This window comes from Bidens hawaiensis, unplaced genomic scaffold (assembly GCF_021521415.1).
Source record: "Bidens hawaiensis isolate Kalapana, Puna unplaced genomic scaffold, B.hawaiensis_p1.1 tig00004242_1, whole genome shotgun sequence".
Classification (NCBI taxonomy): Eukaryota; Viridiplantae; Streptophyta; class Magnoliopsida; order Asterales; family Asteraceae; genus Bidens; species Bidens hawaiensis.
Window position 1 is genome coordinate 1,347,557 of NW_027491253.1, and position 19,537 is coordinate 1,367,093.

General features: G+C 35.0%; 1 protein-coding gene and 1 pseudogene across 2 annotated transcripts; one reads left to right on the top strand and one right to left on the bottom strand.

Annotated features, from left to right (window-relative positions):
- The first annotated feature begins 1,623 nt into the window (after window positions 1-1,623).
- On the top strand, window positions 1,624-11,226 carry LOC143625866 (mediator of RNA polymerase II transcription subunit 33A-like; annotated as a pseudogene). Its single transcript, XR_013152337.1, has 13 exons — window positions 1,624-1,889; window positions 2,844-2,954; window positions 3,059-3,403; window positions 3,889-4,208; window positions 4,293-4,384; window positions 4,958-5,315; window positions 5,429-5,639; window positions 5,758-5,871; window positions 6,079-6,240; window positions 7,005-7,641; window positions 8,538-8,744; window positions 9,578-9,910; window positions 10,427-11,226. The product of XR_013152337.1 is annotated as a mediator of RNA polymerase II transcription subunit 33A-like (transcript).
- Window positions 11,227-13,052: 1,826 nt separating this feature from the next.
- On the bottom strand, window positions 13,053-16,613 carry LOC143625867 (uncharacterized). The gene is made up of 7 exons (XM_077096091.1): window positions 16,520-16,613; window positions 15,404-15,789; window positions 15,063-15,236; window positions 14,873-14,989; window positions 13,593-13,772; window positions 13,458-13,504; window positions 13,053-13,383 (listed from the first exon to the last, which is right to left on the bottom strand). The coding sequence occupies exons 1-7, from the start codon at window positions 16,611-16,613 to the stop codon at window positions 13,053-13,055; spliced, it is 1,329 nt and encodes a 442-aa protein (XP_076952206.1).
- Between the last annotated feature and the right edge of the window lie 2,924 nt (window positions 16,614-19,537).

Genomic DNA, 19,537 nt, shown 5'->3' on the forward strand with positions numbered 1-19,537 from the left:
AAGTTCTGCGTTTTGTCAACAAAGTCAAGAACCGGTCGGGTAGGAATCAGTTTCGGGTATGGTTGGGTTTCAACCAGAGTGGCCGAGTTTTTTGGTTTTTGGCTGGGTCAGGGCTGAGTTTTGACTGGGTAGAGGTGGAACCGATTTTGCTTTTGGGTCTTGGCACGGTTTATCTAGAGGAACTTGGACCTGGTTTGTACCCACGGGCTGTCTAGGACATGTCTGGTCCGAAATGGGTTTCATTCCCAAGTCTAGACTATATATATTACACATCCATTAGACCAAATGCCTCTTGTCCATAAGCTGATTCTATCACTAATATAATTGTTTAATTATAAAATAAAAGTAATGAAAAATACAAAAAAAAGAAAAAAAGCTATGAAAAAAATAAAGAATATACATAAAGCCGCCCGGCGCGCACACACTATATTATAATATATTATAATAAAGTATTTGGTAAGGGTATGTTAAAGTTCATATTGTACTTATCAAACTCTTCCATGAACACTACTTTTCAAAACTAGCAGCAAAATCAACCGTCACCATTAGTATCACCATCATCATCACAGTCAGCATCTTCATCACCGTTATCACTATCAACATTGTCACAATGAGCACCATGAATTAAATAACCAAAAAGACATTGCTCTTCATCTTCGCCATAACCATATTCACTATCACCGTCTTCATACTAAAAAAATCCAATAAACAACTAAACTGACATCAAAACGTTCAAACAAAAATGACGCGACAAAATAAAGTTAAAAACAGAAAAAAGAAAAAAAATGGAAAAAGTAAATTGCAACAACCCGTTCATGTTTGATTAATTTCAATGCAACTTAAGTGTATAAAGCACATCACGATCTTAACAAATGTAACTTCTAGCATGCCTTATTAAATCATCTGATATTCTATCCTTAAATTTATTCGTTTCATCCAGGACCCATTTTCCACAAACCATCTTGCTCAAATTATATTTTGACCTGAATTAAATTGGCACTTCTATAAAATTTGTTTAACCTGATTCCAGTATGATCGTCTCCACCAACTCGACCCACTCGTGAGTCGTGACCATAGTATCAAGGTTTCCATTTCCAACATCATAATTACACATATAACCGCATAAGCCTTAAGAGAGAACTATATCTATGACACTTTTAAACATTAAATATATTATTATTATTATTATTATTATTATTATTATTATATAAACACAAACAAAAAGTTTGGTATAACCAGTAGAGCCGATAAATCTCTGCAATCTTTTATCATAAGTGTGGCCATTTTAAAATTCTCACGTGTGCTCCCATGAAGAAAAATAACGACACACCATAATTTAATAATCCAAAAACTGTCACCTTTTTTAAAAAGAGAGCAGATCACTCCTTGTCCCGTTATCCAAAGCGTCAGTATCCAAGCCCCTCAAGGCGAATATAAAAATAATATTATGATGCGTGGCTAATTCAAAATATTATTTGATACCTCTAATTTCAATATAAATAATTTTGTGGTGCAACTGCAACCAATTCTAACAGTATTCTTCTAATTCTAATTCCTCTTCTTCCAAACCCTTAGTTAGTTAGTAACTTAGTTTGTTAAGACCGTTATTAACCTAACTGAATCATGGCCACGGAGACTGTGTGGGATGGAGTGATGGAAATGACGAATGCAGCTCAGAGTAACGGTACGGATCCTGTGGTTTGGGCGGCGGAAGTATCGTCGGTTTTAGTGTCGGCTGGTGTTTCGGTGCCGGCGACGGAGGTGGCTGAGTTGCTGGTTTCGAATATCTGTTGGAGTAATAATGTGCCGATTGCTTGGAAGTATTTAGAGAGAGCAATTGCGCTTAGACTCGCTCCGCCAATGCTCGTTCTCGCGCTTCTTTCTAACAGGTTTTTGTGGTTATTTTGAATGTGTCTTAGTGTGGTTATGTTTGGTTTATGATTTGTTGAGCTTAGATGAGGATATTGTCTATTATGATTTATGAATAGTACACTAGAACAGAGGATTGGCATAGAAATAGAACACGCTCGAATTAAGTATTGCAGGCTACAAGTAGAAGTATTGAAAGTTATTTAGGGCTAGGAGTTTAGTGCTTGCGGTTTCTTAAAATGTATTTGAAGGACACATTTATTAAGTAGTAATCAACCCTATGGTAAGTAGTATATGAATTAGCTACATGGTCCATGATAGGAGTTTGTGGAGACGTAGGATTAATTAAGGTTAACGAATTTTAGGGGATGACACTTTTGCATGTTAGATTTATCTTAGGGGCTTAGATTCTCCTACATTTTAGGTGGACTTTGCATGTGATTGGCTTCAGGTTTTTATGTCTATTTGTGTTCTATGACGTCATATGTGTTTATATTTCACTATGTCACTTGTTCACTAGTTGTTTTGTTATTGGTACATGAATGTTTGTGTGTTGGCTTGCTCTGGAGCCGGGGTCTCTCTGGAAGAGCCTCTCTATCCTCATGGATGACGTAAGGGGAGACCCTACCAATAACTTTTGTTCTTTGTGGGATTTGTTGGTGTATGCTTTAGGATCAATTAGTGATGTTTTTAATGCTTAATTAGCAGAAACAGAAATTTATAGTTGCAAGGATTAAACATACAAAAGCCTAGTCTTTTCTTTATATGGTTAAATGATGTTGCTAACTTGCTAACAAATTTGAACTCGAACATCAAGTTGTGGTGAGAAAAAGTTTTTTGATCACTTGTCAATCTGTCATGTTTAAAATCGTCTTTTACAGTCGCCACTATTTTGAGTAGGATAGCGTTGTATAATCTTTGGTCTATCTGGTTGATCTTCGTTTAGCTGACTTGAAGTTTTTAAATGATTATAGTGTAATCCCGAGTCGTAGAAGCCAACCTGCTGCCTACAGGCTTTATTTGGAGCTACTTAGAAGACTAGTTTTGCCATTGGCTTCTGAAGTGAATGGCCCCAAGTTTCACAAGTAAGCTTCTATCTTGTGTTATCTGAGATTGTATATGGAGCATGGCATCGGTTAGGTTTGTTTGGATATAGATGGATTGACATATATTAACGATGCAATTGCAGAATCATGAAATCTGTAGATGATGCTCTTCACCTGTCCCAAAGATTTGGCATTGTCTCTAGTGAACCTGGAGTCATTTTAGTTGAGTTTATCTTCATGATGGTGTGGCAGTTGCTTGATGCATCGTTAGATGATGAAGGATTGTTGGAACTTGCACCTGAAAAGAAGTTTACTTGGTTAATCAAATCACATGATATGGAAATTGATTATCATAATATTGGACCAAAGAAACTTGATTTCAATGACAGATTGTACAAAAGTAATACCACTTTAGCCATTGAGATTATTGGAGAACTTTACCGAAATAAAATAACTTCCAGGATCCTTATCTTGTCACGACGAAATATGTGAGTGCGTAGTGTTTATATACGATAAGTGATGTGGTTTTAGTGCGAGAAGAGAAAGAAGAAAACAATTATTCGTTTTTTTTTTCAAATTTTTCAAATTTTAAAAATAAAAAAAATGATTAAAATGCAATGTTTATTCATCCTTTTAGCATTATAAAAAAATATATGAACAAAACTCGTTTATTTATAGAACCTACACATTTGCAGGTTATGCGCTTCATATGTAGGTAAACATTTTAAAGTAAAAAAAATCATATGAAAAAAATAGTTAATGGTTTTTTTATGTATATTACATAACACTCGTTTGTAAGAAGTAAAAAGTTTTAAAAATTTTTAACCATTGATAGTAAAAACAAACGATTTAGGTTTCTTCTTTTTCTTCTCGCAATAATGTAGTCATCTGTAATGAACCTCTCCCTATACACACACACATGATATAACCTTGATCATCTCTGACATGAATTTTTGCTAATTTCTCGTTTTAGGCCTGTACACTGGGGATCTTTTATTGATAATTTGAGATTGTTGGCAACAAAGTCGATGTCTTTGAGAAATTCCAAAGATATTACTCCTGAGGCTCTTTTGCATTTAACATCTGATAACCACGCACTAGTGTCACGCGAATGCAAAACAGTATCTTTACAACAGTATCATGCAGTAATGGCTTCTGGATCGCTTGTTTCATCTTCAGGTCCGAGTCATAATGCTAGTCATTCAGCAATTTGGCTACCAATTGATATGCTCCTTGAAGACCTTATGGAGGGAACAATTGTGGCCACCACAAGTGCTGCTGAAACCCTTACTGGTATAATCAGTTTATTATGAATTTGTCATAAGTTTAACATAGATAAATGTCGTTTGTTTCTAAACAATTCAGTTGTTATCATAGGTTTACTAAAAGCCCAACAAGCAATTACTCAGGCTTCATGGCAGGATGTGTTTCTGGGTTTGTGGATTGCAGCTTTACGTCTTGTTCAAAGGGTAAAAACATTTATATAATTTCTATAAACAGCCAGAATCAACATTTGTTTCTAAACTAGGCCAGTAAGTGAATTGAAGGTTCATGAACTGTTGGGCAGGATGTTTGTTAATGTTCATTTATTTAGTAACGAACGGACATGAACAAATATTTTGTTCATTTAGTTAAACGAATGAACATGAAAACATGTCTTATCAGTCATTTATGTTCGTGAACATTTGCTTATGTTTGTTCATTTATGCTCGTTGGTGTACGCTCATTAATGTTCGTTCATTTACGCTAGTTTTAATAATTTTTTTAGGCCTGACTGATTGGTGTTGACATTTAATTTTAATTGGTGCTCGCTCGGTTATGTTTGATCATATATGTTTTAATATTTGTCGTTTTTGTTTGTGAACCATTCATTTATACTATTAACAAGTGAGCATAAACGAACACAAAGAGTCAAAGACACTCATTTTCTTAACGAACACGAACAAGAAACCCTGTTCGTTAATTGTTCATGTTTGATCGTTTGTTCAGTTAAAGATAAACAAATGAACCTAAAACATGTTATTTCGCACTTGATTTCATAGGGAGAGGGTGCTGTTGAGGGCCCGGTACCTCGCCACACATCTTTAGTCTTATTATTATGTATAACAACACTTGCAATTGTCAATATCATTGATGAAGAGGAGAGTGCTCTTATTGAGGAAAATGAGAACGGAAATATGCATATGCGGAGTGAAAGACAGGTGTTTGGAAATTGTCGTAAGAACTTAGTTTCAAGTGTACAACAATTGGCTGATTTTGAGGGCTTATTGACCCCACCTTCATGTGTAAGTAATTTAGCAAATCAAGCAGCTGCGAAAGCTATGTTCTTTTTCTCGGGCCTAGGAATTGGAAATGGTTATCTAGATGGTGTAAGCTTGAATGACATGCCAGCCACTTGTTGTGAGTAAATCTCTTTCGCTTTACCTACATTTTCTTATTTGTTTTGATTTCTTCACCTTTCTTTCTTTTTTTTTTCTTTTCACTTAAAGGTGATGCTTTTTTAATGTTTGTAGCTGGTGATCTGAGGCATCTGATTGTAGAAGCTTGTATTGCGCGACAGCTATTGGACACGTCAGCATATATGTGGCCTGGGTATGTGAAGGGGCATACTGGTCAATTACCACACCCCATCACGGGCCAGATTGCTGGCTGGTCAGCAATGATGAAGGGGTCCCCTTTAACTCCTTCGATGGTGCATGCTTTGGTTTCAACTCCAGCTTCAAGGTATGATGCATTGGTCCTTATAAAGTGTTAAATTAGTATACGTGCATTATCATTAGTATTTTTTTTAAATCAATCAGTTGTGCGGAAACTGAATTTAAGTGCTTGAATTTAATGGAAGCTTAGCTGAAATTGAAAACTATATGCAATTGCAACCGATGGTTCAAATGCTGACAAGATTTCTGTTGCTACTATTCTATGCGGTGCGTCATTGACTCGCGGTTGGAATGTACAAGTGAGCCTTGCTTATCTAGTTATCTGAATCCTTTATTAAAGTTAATGTTATTCTTGCTAATTGTTGTTACTATTATTATTATTATTATCATTACTATATAGATATATATATTTTATTTCATCACTTCTTTATCATCAAATGCTTAACACATAGTTAACTATGCTAAAATATATTTTTTATAATATATATTGTGGCTGCATTTTGCAGGAGCATACTGGTTTTTTCATCATTAAGCTGCTATCATCTCCAATTCCAAAAGATTATTCTGGGACTGAGAGTCATTTGTTAGCTTGTGCTCCGTTTCTAAACGCACTTCTTCTGGGGATATCATTCATCGACTGCGTTCAGATCTTTTCCTTGCATGGCTTGGTAAGTAAACTTCAATCCATGTGCTCTTTATATATATTATTTAAGAGAAAAGTGCACAAATGGTCCCTGTGGTTTGACCAAATTGCAAGGTCCCCCCCACCCCCCAACTCTTAATAGATGCAAACCTAGTCCAAGCATCTGTGAAAGGTTTGCACGTTTAGTCCCACCGTTAATCCCAGTTAGTTCTTGACGGAAAATTGATGCCATGTGCCATTCATGTGAGGGTAATTGTGTCTTTTCAAAATTGTAACCCTAATAGTCTTTCAAACTCTAAAACTCCTAACGTTGACTTCATCGCCTTCGGCTTTTAAACTGAACCATCGATTTGGTGCTGACCTTCACCACATTCGACAAACATCATCTTCGAGCACAAGGCAAAAATGCGTTGGTTTTTAAGATAATCAAAGGTTTGGTTTAAAAACCAAAGGTGATGATTTTCCTCGGTTAGCGCCACATCAAAGGTTCGGTTTAAAAATCGAAGGTGATGGAGTTGACACTAGGAGTTTTGGAGTGTAAAAGACTACTATATTAAGGTTTCAAATTTGAAAAAGACACAGTTGCCCTCACATGAATGGCACCTGACATTACTTTTCTGTTAAAAACTATTTGGGATTAACGACAATGACTAAACGTGCAACCCTCTCACAAATATTTGGACTAAGATTGCAATTTTTAAAATTTGGAGACCAAACTTGCAATTTGGTCAAACCACAGGGACCATTTGAGCCTTTTCTCGTTATTCAAACATGCATGCTCGTTTGTAGGTCCCACATCTTGCTGGAGTGTTAATGCCTATATGTGAGGTTTTTGGGTCATGTTCACCCTCGGTATCATGGACTCTACCAACTGGTGAACATTTATGCCCACTTGCTGTATTCTCAAATGCATTTACACTTTTGTTGAAATTATGGCGGTTTCATCAATCGCCTTTTGAGCATGTGGGAGATTTAACCCCTGTCGGGTCTCAACTAACACCCGAGTTCCTGTTACTGGCACGCAATTCACTTGAAGCACAAAAGAAAAGAGAGAGGTTATATAGACAATCTGATCTGTCATCTGCGGGTCCTGTGTTTTTGGATTCTTTTCCAAAGTTGAAACTTTGGTACCGACAACATCAAGCGTGTATTGCTTCGACTTTATCTGATCTCAAACCGGGAACTTCGGTTTACCAGATCTTTGATGCACTTTTGAACATGATGTTTAGAAAGATAAGGAGAGGTGGTCGAAGTTTGAATTCTTCAACGTCTGGAAGTAGTAATTCATCTGGCTCGGTTACTGATGACTATACTCTTTGTCTTAAACTTCCTGCTTGGGAAATTCTGGAAGCTGTTCCGTTTGCACTTGATGCTGCATTGACCGCCTGTGCTCATGGAAGATTGTCGCCCCGTGAACTCACTACTGGTTAGTTTTCTGCCTGACGTAGCACTGCCAACTTATTTACTAATGGGCCGATTAGTGTTATTGTTATCTTTAGTGTTTTTGGTACCTAAAATTAAAAGTTTGGGTTTAAAGGAAACAGGTAAATATGATTCAAAGTTGCTTAAAATGTTCAAAAAGTTGAATTATTACTGAAATAACATAATTTCTGGGGTCATATGTGGCACGCTAATCAGATAATAAAAAGTTCAGACAAGAGATGTTTCAGGTCAATAAGCTTGACCCAAAATCATTGTGTCCGGTTGGCTTGTTGAATTGTTGAACACGACATGTATATTTATTCTTGTAAAAAACATCAACCCCGACCCGCACACACTTAACCTCGTGTAACCCGAGCACGATCCGTTTAGCCCATTTATCTGAATATGTTAAAAGAATGATGGGTTACTAGGTTGTAGTAAAGTTGTAAAGGTGTTAATCTGGTCATTGGGTTGTAAAAATGGGTTACTATGTTGACTGTTTATATAAACAGGTTGGCGGGCTGACCTGTTTAATTAAACAGGTTAAATAGGTCAACCTGAGCACGCTTTGTTTCTTAAATGGTTAGATATAGCAACCAAAAAACTGATTATATTCGTATCGTGTCAGAAATTGTCACCCCTGGATGCTTACAGTGTAAATAACAGTGTATAAAATCTGTATTTTTGTGACCTAATCATCAATTATATGGTAATGTTATTATATTTATTTACCGAAGAATGTGAAGTCCATATTTTGTCTTTTTCATGGATTCAACATGTTTAATTAGCTGTCCAAGAACTTAGGAATGATATTATCTCTACCAACTAAGGTTTGTTCCACATATTCTAATAATGATACTTTATTTAATTTAATTTAATTTATGGTGGTGTTTATTTCAGGGCTAAAAGATCTTGCTGACTTTCTTCCTGCTTCAATGGTAACTATTGTAAGTTATCTTTCAGCTGAAACAACAAGAGGTCTCTGGAAACCTGCATCTATGAATGGAACCGATTGGCCAAGTCCTGCTGCAAACCTGTCCATGGTAGAACAAAATATAAACAAAATATTGGCTGCAACTGGAGTTGATGTTCCAAGTCTTTTTGCAGGTATGTATGGAAATTAGTTAAGTGTCTAATGTTGCTACTGACTTTTAGTAATAACCGATGTAACTGAACCCAATAAAAACTGACGTTTGGTTTTATGCTTTTTAAAAAACTGTTTTTTCATTTCGGTTTTTGGCTTTAATATCAACCAAAAAAACTGAACCGAACCAAAAAAACCCATTTAAGTAATTTATAGCAATTTGATAAATGGTTGTCCAAATGTATAATGGTCAATTAAATATCAGTCAACAAAAATTTAGGCCCAAATTCATTATTTTGAGCCTTTTTTTCGGCCCAAAAGTTTTAAGCCCAAATGGTAAAAACCGAAAAACCCGAAACTGTACCAAATCCATTGTGAAAACTAAAAACTGAACAGTTTTCAAAAACTGAGAAAAACCGAGTTTCTGGCCTTTCGCTAGGTTTGAGTCCAAAACCGACCCATGCACACCCCTACCAGTTAGTGATGGCAAATTGAGCGGGTTGGAGTGTTGGACTGGTCGGATCAGGACGGGTTAAGGCATTAAATATGAATGCAAAAACTATGTTGTTACAATAATAATGAATTTTCTTAATAAAACAGTTTAATACGCTGTGACCATTAAAAAATACATCTGGGTGACTTTCTTGACCTGATTCCTTTTTCTAGATAGTATTTTAATGGCCCGGTTGACCTATTAATTGATGAAATGATCATATAGCACATAGGAAAGGTCGAAATGGTCCTGGTCGGGTTCCTACAAACAGTTTTCTGCCTATTTGTAGAATACATATAATTAATGCGTTAACATACGTTTACAAAAATGAAATTTTACTGTTATAATCTAATTTTCTTGTAGGTGCGACATCTTCAGCTACTCTTCCTTTACCTCTAGCTGCTCTAGTGAGCCTTACAATAACCTACAAAGTTGATAGAATAACAGAACCGCTGCTGAACTTGGCAGGCCCGGCATTGACCACTCTGGGTTCATGCTGTAAATGGCCATGCATGCCCATCATAGTCGCTCTCTGGACCCAAAAGGCCAAACGTTGGACCGAATATCTTGTTTTCTCTGCATCCCGAGCCATATTCCACCACAAAAATGATGCTGTTGTCCAGCTTCTCAGAGTCTGCTTCCAGTCAACTCTTAACCTGAATTCTCCTTCTGTCATCACAAACACTGGCGGAGTTGGTAAATAACAAACTTACATATATATTGCAAAATGACATCATCATGTTTCTATATATGCATATTTTATATAGGGATAGGTTCTTTACAAAAGATGAAATTATTGTGAGAACGAAAACAACCAATCTAGCTCTTTTAGTTTTTTCTATCAATGGCTAAAAGTTTTAAAAACTTTTACTTCTTACATACAAATGCCTATTTTATGTACATAAATAACAATTAAACTAATTTGGTTCTTTTGTTTTTATTTTCATTTTTAAACGTTGACCTACACATGTATAGGTTATGTATAGAAAATACACCCACACATGATTCCCACATCATTTTTTCAATCAACCATTTTCTTGTGTTTTATTTTTTTTTATTGAAAAAATGAATGATTCATTTTGTTCCTTTTGTGATTGCAAAAAACTGTCTTCTGCGTAGTTACCTCTCCCATATATATATATATATATATATATTGGGGCACGTTTATTTCAGAAATGACAAGAGAATCTGATCATCCAACATTTTTGACAGGTAGCCTACTAGGTCACGGATTCGGGTCCCGCTGTTTACACAGGATGACACCCGTAGCTCCCGGAATCCTCTACTTGCGAGTCCATCGTAGTGTCCGAGACCTCTTATTCATGACCGAGGAAATCGTCTCTCTATTAATACAATCAGTCAAAGATATTACAACCACTAATATCCCGATCGAAAATATAAAAAAACCCAAAAGCACAACAATTTTAAGATACGGTGAAGTCTCTCTTTCTTCAGTCATGACTCGTATCAAAGTAGCAGCTTCACTCGGTGCTTCACTCGTTTGGATAACCGGCGGGTTAAATCTAGTACAAATGTTAATAAAAGAAACGTTACCCTCGTGGTTCATATCGGTTCACCGGCCAGACCAGAATAAAGTTGACTCGGGTGGGATGATTGGTATGCTCAAAGGCTATGCTCTTGCTTACTTCACTATCCTCTCTGGTGCGTTCGCGTGGGGTGTTGACTCGTCATCTCTGGCTTCTAAAAAACGGCCTGTTATCCTCAGGGCCCACCTTGAGTTCATGGCGAGTGCACTTGATGGTAAGTTTTCACTTGGTTGTAATAAGGCAACTTGGCGGGCTTATGTGTCGGGATTTGTGAGTTTAATGGTTTCGTGTATGCCGAAGTGGGTCCGCGAGGTTGATGTGGCGGTTTTGAGGAGTTTGAGTAAAGGGTTAAGGAAGTGGGATGAGGAAGAGTTGGCTTTGGCTTTGTTGGAGATTGGTGGGGTGGGTACAATGGGTGCAGCTGCAGAGTTTATTATAGAATCTTATTCAGGTTTAGTAATGTAGCTAGGTTAGAGTATTCATTTTTGGCTAGTTTTGTAAATATTTGTCATAAGTGTGAGTGTGTTATGAATATTAGCTTGAATTTTGGGTTTGTTTTATAATTATTTTTTCGTTTTTCAACTAAACCGTGATTATCAGTTACGCAAATTTTCGAAACAAGTTATCCCCTTGATCCAACTATGAACATATAGTAAAGTAGTTGAATAAAATCTATATAGTTTGGTTGTGAATGTAATCTGGTCATATTTAGTGTGAAGCATGTTGTGTTCATGTGTTAATTATTCTTGCACATATAAGTTTATTCTTGTTATTGCGGTGTTGTTGGCTCACTCTTTCCTTTTGAGATCTTGGATTTTCTGATGGGAACAGATGGCTGATACTGCTGATATAAAGACGGACAAGTTTGACAGTTATGCTTTTGGATTCGGTAAACATATGTAAGACTGCTTGTACGAAAGTTGCTACACAGACGTTTTGTCAATTTCTAGAAAGTACACAAATATTTAGTCGTTTTCATAGGAAGTACACAAGTATTTAGTCATTTTCATTGCAAGTACACAACTATTTAGTCATTCTCATAGCAAGTACATAATTATTTAGTCATTTTCATATTCACATGCAAGTACACAAATGTTTAGTCATTTTCAATTTGCATATTCGCATGCAAGTATAAAGAATCAGTTTAGATTTGGTTTAAACTATAAAATTATTCTTCAATCTTGAGTTGATCAAACGACAGTTATACTATTAATTTACTTTATTTGAACACATATAGAGTTACAATAATAAAAATATAAATGAGTAAATACTTTATTTGAACACATGTGTATACTATGCATCATGGGTTTGTTTCTTAAAAGTTGGAAATCAAAAGCCAAATCTTTATATCTTTGTCTAGGTTTGATAAATTGCCAAATTGGTATCAAAGTGGTTTATACTCCAAAAGCCAAATATGTTTCAAATGCTTGCCAAATTGTTAAATCGGTATCAAAGCGGTTTATACTATATAGTTGATATCTGTTAAAAAGGGGTTTGTACAATAGTGGTTAATAATTGGTTCCGATTCTGGTTTCGGTTCGGTTGATCGGTTAGTAAAAAAAAATCAGGCCAACTTGTAATCAAACATGTAAATTTAAACACGACCCGTGTAAATAAATTGAGCAACAAAAACACCACTTGTTTAACAGACGGGCTTGATATAACAACCCAAAACAATACTCCTTTCAAGTTGTGTCAGGTCTTTCCGTCTTTTATCTTGTCAAAACTTGCTACTTACCAAAACTTCAACTTGGGATCTCAGAAGGTTAAGTTGACTTGAAACACTTAACTTTTTCTTCCTTTAAATAATCAGTGTTAAGTATGATTTTAAAAGTTACAGTCATGTGATTTTTGATTCTTTTGGCATGTTTAATTCTTTTAAGCTATAAGTCTAAAAAATTTAGCCTTTAATTGTCTGGCTATATATTTGTTCAAAACATGTTAAGCAACTTCAACCAACTTTTTAAACATTTCAAAAACCTAAATCCTCAATTTCCTTAAAACGTTATACCAGAACTATTACAATACCTTTAGCCATATTTGACACTCCATATATATTTTAAAAGTGGCAATAAACGGCAAAATAACATAAAAACAAACCAATAGCTCTTTCCCTTCCTTCATTCTTCATGGTAATTTGCCAATAAAAACGGGAAACAATGTCTTCGACAGTAAACATCATAATAATGTTAATGAAGCACGTGTTTGATAACAAAAACTCGATAAAGATTGCAAAACAAAAAATAAACGACTAATCCACCACTCGTCTCATGATCAATCCATCATCATCGTCAGCAGCTGCCATCAAATAGCTCCCATTCATCATCATCCGAAACCCCCTTAAGTTCACTAACCACCTTTTTTTCTTTACCATTATCAGAATTCATAGTTTTTTCTTCACCATTGTCAAAAATTCCATAATCTAAACTCTTTTTCGGGGTCTCGTATGTCTCTACCTCTGCCTCGGCCTCAAGAGGTGTTGTGGTGCTTATGAAAGATGAACTTGAAGAAGCAAAGATTGAAGAAGTTTGGCTAGAATAAAGTATTTGTGATAGCGGGATTCGTTTGTCAAACTTCTCTTTTAGCAGTAGCACATCCTGACATTTGACCGCAATCTCTCCTCTGCAAAACACATGGTCACGTTTGTTTTCTCATATTATCTTAAAAGATTACTCGTAACATTAATCGAGACTTACTGTAGGATATCAATCGTATGGCCACGGTCCATGAGAAACTCTTGTAACTAAAAAAATAAATTAAAATTAAAAATAAAATTCATAGTCTACAACATAAAATTATTTTTAATGGTATTTATGCATTAATTCACAAACCTTAGAATTTTCCAAGGCTTCTAGCTTGAGTTTCTTAGACTCTTCAACCACTTTTTCCATTTGGCTTTCTTGGTACAAAAGTGCTTCTCTAGCAGACCGTTCTCGTTCTAACTTTTTCTCCTCTGCTGATGCAATTTCTTCTAAAGCGGCTGCCATTCTAATCTCTAACGCTCTACGCATCTAAAATGAAAAAGATTACATGGACATACACTTGGTCATTTATTCGAAATGCAAATTTGTTAGTGAAATTACTAGTTACATGTAGTTCACATACTATAATTTCCTAAAAAATGGGCTACAACTACAAGCCAATGTTCCCACCCATACCATTATAGCGGAATAAAAAAACCACATGATGTTAACCGGCTAAAAAATTTATAATAAGTACACTCTGGTCCACCAAAACAACCGCTCAACGAAAAGACATGTCGGCCCTTTCGTGAACGAACTAAGCTGGCCAATATACAAACCAATAAAATCAAAACACGTAGCACAATCTTTAGTGGTCGGTATAGTGACCGGCAAATTTAGCCAGCGCCAGCTATATTTTGGACGACTCCAGATAAGTGGCAAGATGGCCGGTATAGTGGCCTGCTAAATTTTAGCCAATTCATGGAAGTGCTTGCTGTGTTATAAGTAAACTATGTGGTCATGCTCTTGGTCATTTTATTCAATTAAAAAAAAGTTGTTATAGTAAATAAATAACTTTTGTACATGTAAACTACACACTAAAATTTCTTAACAAATGGGCTACAAGCCGAAAGTGGTGTGCATGAAACCGAAAAAAACCAAACTGAAATAAGTGAACGTAAATAAACAAAACCAACCGTTTGGATTCATGTTTTCACAAAAAACAGGCTTCTGGTTTGGTTTCAGTTTTGGTGTAACTAAAACTGAAAAGGCCGAACCGAATTTATGAATTTTGATTCTTAATTTTGAATTTCAAGTAATTTAATAAATAGTGTAAGTGTCTAACTCATCAGTTAGTTATTAATTAAAAACCAGATTTAAGCCCAAAGTCAAAGTTGTGGGCCAGTTTTTTACCCTAAAATTTCAAGCCCAAATGTCAATATCTAAAACCAAACTTTCTCAAAAACTCAAAAACTGAAATTTCGAATTTTAGTTCAATTTGAGCCCGAAACCGATCAAGCACTACCCTAGCCGAAAGTTCCAATGCATACCATGATACCAATATAACTATATAACACCTGAGCACCCATTTGCCACTCTAAGCATAACAAACATATACCTGAAATCAAACAATAAATAAAAAATCATACCTCCTCAAGAATTGCAAGCGCTTTGTTTCTCTCGTCCGACAAATTAAACAAGCGAAGCTGAAGTTCTTTCAATTCAGTAGCTAAAATCGCTTTCTCTGCATTAACTTCTCCTGCATGCTAATAAAAGAACAAAACAATAAGCATACTGATAATTAACTATTAAACCAAATTAAAACAAACAATGAATAACCATTTCATTTGCCTCTTTTGCCCTTAGAAGTGCGTGCTTAACCTCGTCCACCTTGGCAAGAATATCAGAACAACCTCGTGTTGCATCCTCGTTTGCTTGTTCAGCAACCTTTTCTTTAGATTCTACTACTTTCATTAAATCAATAACTGAGTTCATAGCCGACACAAGCATTTTCTGCACCATGCATGATTTGAAACATTATACTTTTGAGCACAAGATATTTATTAAAATAACTATGGTAGTTCATTAATTAATAAATTTAAAAAAGAGATTTTACGCAATCTAAATAAGCATGTGAAATTAATGAAGTTTCAATATGATATGAAAGAATACAAATTTACCTTGTTATTTTTAGCATCTTCAATAACTTCATCAAGATATTCGGTGCTACAAATTTGCTCCGATCTAGTAAGCACAGAATTCATAACCGGCTCATCTTCTGAATTAACAGAGTTAGTTGCTGAATCATCTTTTTCAACGTCTTTTGCAGCTAAATCTGTTTCGGAAATGTCTACAAATTGGTTGCTTTCTGAAACGAGTAGCGTTTCATCTTCAGTAGTTTCACCTCCAAATTTCACATGTACTTGATCATGATCATCAAGAGAAACATTTTCACGGATTAAAATTGGTGACGCGGTATCAGCATTAATATTATTGGTCTCCCCAAATGTCTCCATAAGTGGAGGTGCACTATCATAGTTAGCTTCAGTATCACTCTTTCTAGCATCTAAAGTTACAAAATAGATAGGCCAGGTTATAACAATAAAGCATAAGTGTCAATGCCATTAAAAACTAAATAATGTAATGATCATGTGATATTAAATGGATAAAATGCAATACAGGAGACGTTTGCTTAAAAAAAAGGTAAGTAGAAATATTTATAACTCAACGGTATTACCGTGGCTAGTATAAAATTGAATGTTTAAACCCAAAAGACTGAGATAACCAGAAACTGAATCATAGCATGCAAACAATAAAGGGTGAATATAACAAAGAAAAATCACAAAAATATCCATTTTAATGGAGGATATATTAACAAAATAACCTTGATCATTTAAAACTACGAAAATAGCCATTTAATTTATTTTTAAATTCCAATAATTTCCATCAACCACACAAAGACACGATCACCACCGACCAAACAATATTAACAAAATAAACTCGACCTTTTGAAATTATGAAAATAACTGCTAGATTTTTTATTATTTGTTTCCAATAATTTCCACTAGTCACACGAGGGCATGTGTCACCAATCACTAGTGAACTATTAGAAACTTGATTATAATTTCTCGTGCCAAAGTGAAATCTCATGCATCGTTTTTGAATCACTCGAGTCAAAAACGAATGATTGTACCACGCCAAAGGATCCAACTTGCCATAAGAAAAATGTTTCACAAAGCAAAGCCAAACAATTATAAATCACATAAGCAAAAGTAAAGTATATACGACAAGGCTACCTTCCGTTGCACCATGTACGCGTCCATCAACGTTTTGAGCATAATCTTCATTTGAATGTTCAGGAATAAATGGATTAACAACTACATGATCCATTGTTGACTCAACTTTACCGGTTTTGGCATTATCTACAACCAACAAATAAAAAATACATACCAAACACAATAGCTATCAAAATAAATACTTCTACAAATAAACTGTAACAAAACTATTACCAGCAATGAAACCAAGCGAACTCTGGCTATTACTTGAAGAACCAACTGTAACTGGCTGTTCACGGATAGCAGACATGGTCTCAAAAAGAACTGCTTCCGCAGCTAAATCAGCATCAGGGTACTCTAAAGACACGGCTTTCAGGAAACGAGAATCAACCTGCACGTAAAGTAGTACATTACAATTTACATATAGGCTGCTCGTGACCTACTTTTTAAGCCTTAAAACTCGAATTGAGCCGAGCATAAGCAAGCTCGAGCCTCAAAATAAGCTTGTTTAATAAACAAGCACAAGCTTCATTTATCAAGCTCCAGCCTAACAAGCCTTTTATTTATAAATAATTTTTATTAAATATTTATATGACATCATTTATTATAAAAACTACAAAATAATGTATACTATTTTTTTATTAAAAAACTAACAAAAAATGTATACAAATTAATTAGCAAAATAAATCTTAAACCGCTGGGTTACACCACTAGTTATACATATCATCATTCATGTTTGAAGTATCCTAATATGATAAGCAATCTTATTGCAGCTGAAGCAGTCAATGATTGCATGAAAAGGTAAGTTGTATAAACACTAAACACTAATTAATTCTTGAAAAGATCTAGTGTATGTTTAAAAAATTCCAACAAATATACATAGCAATTAAAGTATAATAATTAATGTAGTATTTGTTTCAAATATTACTGATAGTATATATATACATACCTGTGGAAAAAGCTCCTGTAAAACTCTAAAAACTGACTTGAATCCCATCTTTCAAAAGCTAGCACCAAGTATATCCTGAAAATCAATAATGATCACAGTTGAATGTTTTAACCATTAAGCATGCAAAACAACTATCAAAAGAAAGCTAGATCAATAAACTATGAGCATACAAAATATATATTTAAATGAGATTAGTGTAAGATTCTTGAGGGAAAGTTGTTACAAGATGATAAAAGAAGTGGGAATATTATTATTAATATATATTATATAATGCAGAAAGCATAAAGGTACGAGTGATTGGTTACCTTTGATCGAGTAATTCTGTTGAGAATCAAACCCTACGAGAGAGAGATGAGATGAAGATAGATTTATTTATTTATATTGTTTGATAAGAATAAGAATAAGAACATGAATATGAATATGAATATGAATATGAAACGATGTATTTATAAGCTTGGGACTTGGGCCCTCAAGATTAACTGGAACTAAAGTCATTAATTAATATTAATATTTTTATGTTAAAGTTATGTAAACTTTTTTTTAAAGGTGATTTGGATTACTAACTATCCACTGGCCAACCGATTATCTTTGTAACTTTGTTCCTCTGACAGGCCTATTTCTTTTGTTTTTTTTTTTCTCGGATGAGACTCAACATCTCCTTATTTTCAAATTAAAGTTTGTGCACTTAATGCTAAACTAGTTATAAACAAAATCAAATTCAAAGCCTAATATGTTTTCTTAGTTTTGCGGTTTATTATTATTATTATTTTCTAGTAGTTTTCTTATTTAAATATTTTAATTAGATTTTTACTATATAATTATATTCATTATCCATACTCTTACAACATTTTGCGGACGTGTCGCTCTTACGTTGCTTATCGAGACTTTAGACCCATTTTCGCGTATATGGTAATTTGGCGGGTTTCTACATGGGTCTCACCTGACCTCGGTTCACTATATCGGGTCCCATATATATTGTTTAATACCCATTAACTTTCATTCCCACATCAGTGTTCTCGTTTTGTAAACACTAATTCGTCCCCGGTGTCTCGCTACTTGTCACCCTTGATGGGTTAGGGGTAGCAACGTGGTAGGGTTAAGAGGTTGGCCAATATTGGAAACACATAAGACCGGTATGAATGGCAAAAGGTTGGTTGAAAATGATCTTGAAAGTTACTGCAGTTAGGTAGTAAACTATAAGTCGGCAATGACTTTAAAGTTTCGTACTAAACTAAAGGTTAATATTGGCTTTAAGGTGGTAGTAAAACTAAAGGTTGGTAATGGCTTTGGAACTTTGGTAGCTGCAATGTTTGCTAATAAAATATAGTGTTTGATACTAAATGTAACTTCGACGGTTACACCCTAACGCCATCACTATTGTAACATTGCGATGCTTCACCCAACCTTTTTGTCGGTTCATCACCTATAAAAGGAAATCATTTTGTCTAACGTCGAATATCGAATTCATACTTCAAATTTCATGGAAAATAACATCTCGTTCTTTTGAAAATGACTTGCTTTAATATGAAATAGTAACTCTGTAAGACAAAAAATGTGACTTGCGATATCAACGTACGAAACCCATTATATATTTAAGGTCAAGTAAATAAAGTGGGCGTGAAATCCCGGATACGAGACGAGAGTTTCGGTGCACACGTTTGGCTTTAATGGAAGAGATCTGCTATAATGTTTTATGTTTGGTTATAAATATGACTTCATATGTCTTTGTATGTGTGTTTTGTAAGGTGTTTTCATCCACCCAGGGGGGGCTCACCGTGGGTGGGATCGGTCCGTTTTAATATATTAAATCTTTCAACCGATAACGAGATCGTTTATATTTATATTATCGTTATATTATTTTGTTTGGTCATTTGATTTCACGGCACCAGTCTCGAGCGTTTATCAAAAGCAAAGCCGTTTGTTGTCGGATCCGGTTTGGGGACCTACAAACTCAAATACTACTTGCAAGATAAATAAAAAGATAAGGGATAGAGAGATGCTATCACAATAAAACAACGAAGTATAGTGAGTCGTGTGGATGTTAACAAGCAAGCCTTATGCTCATTCTTTGATCTCGAACTAATGGTATG

What these genes read in the sequence shown, in the direction of transcription:
- LOC143625867 (XM_077096091.1), bottom strand. Translation starts at nt 16,613, where the DNA reads ATGGATCATGTAGTTGTTAATCCATTTATTCCTGAACATTCAAATGAA. An exon ending in CGTACATGGTGCAACGGAAG is followed by an intron (nt 15,790 to 16,519) that starts GTAGCCTTGTCG and finishes TTGTAACTTTAG; the next exon opens with ATGCTAGAAAGAGTGATACT. An exon ending in CGCTTGCAATTCTTGAGGAG is followed by an intron (nt 13,773 to 14,872) that starts GTATGATTTTTT and finishes TTTTCATTTTAG; the next exon opens with ATGCGTAGAGCGTTAGAGAT.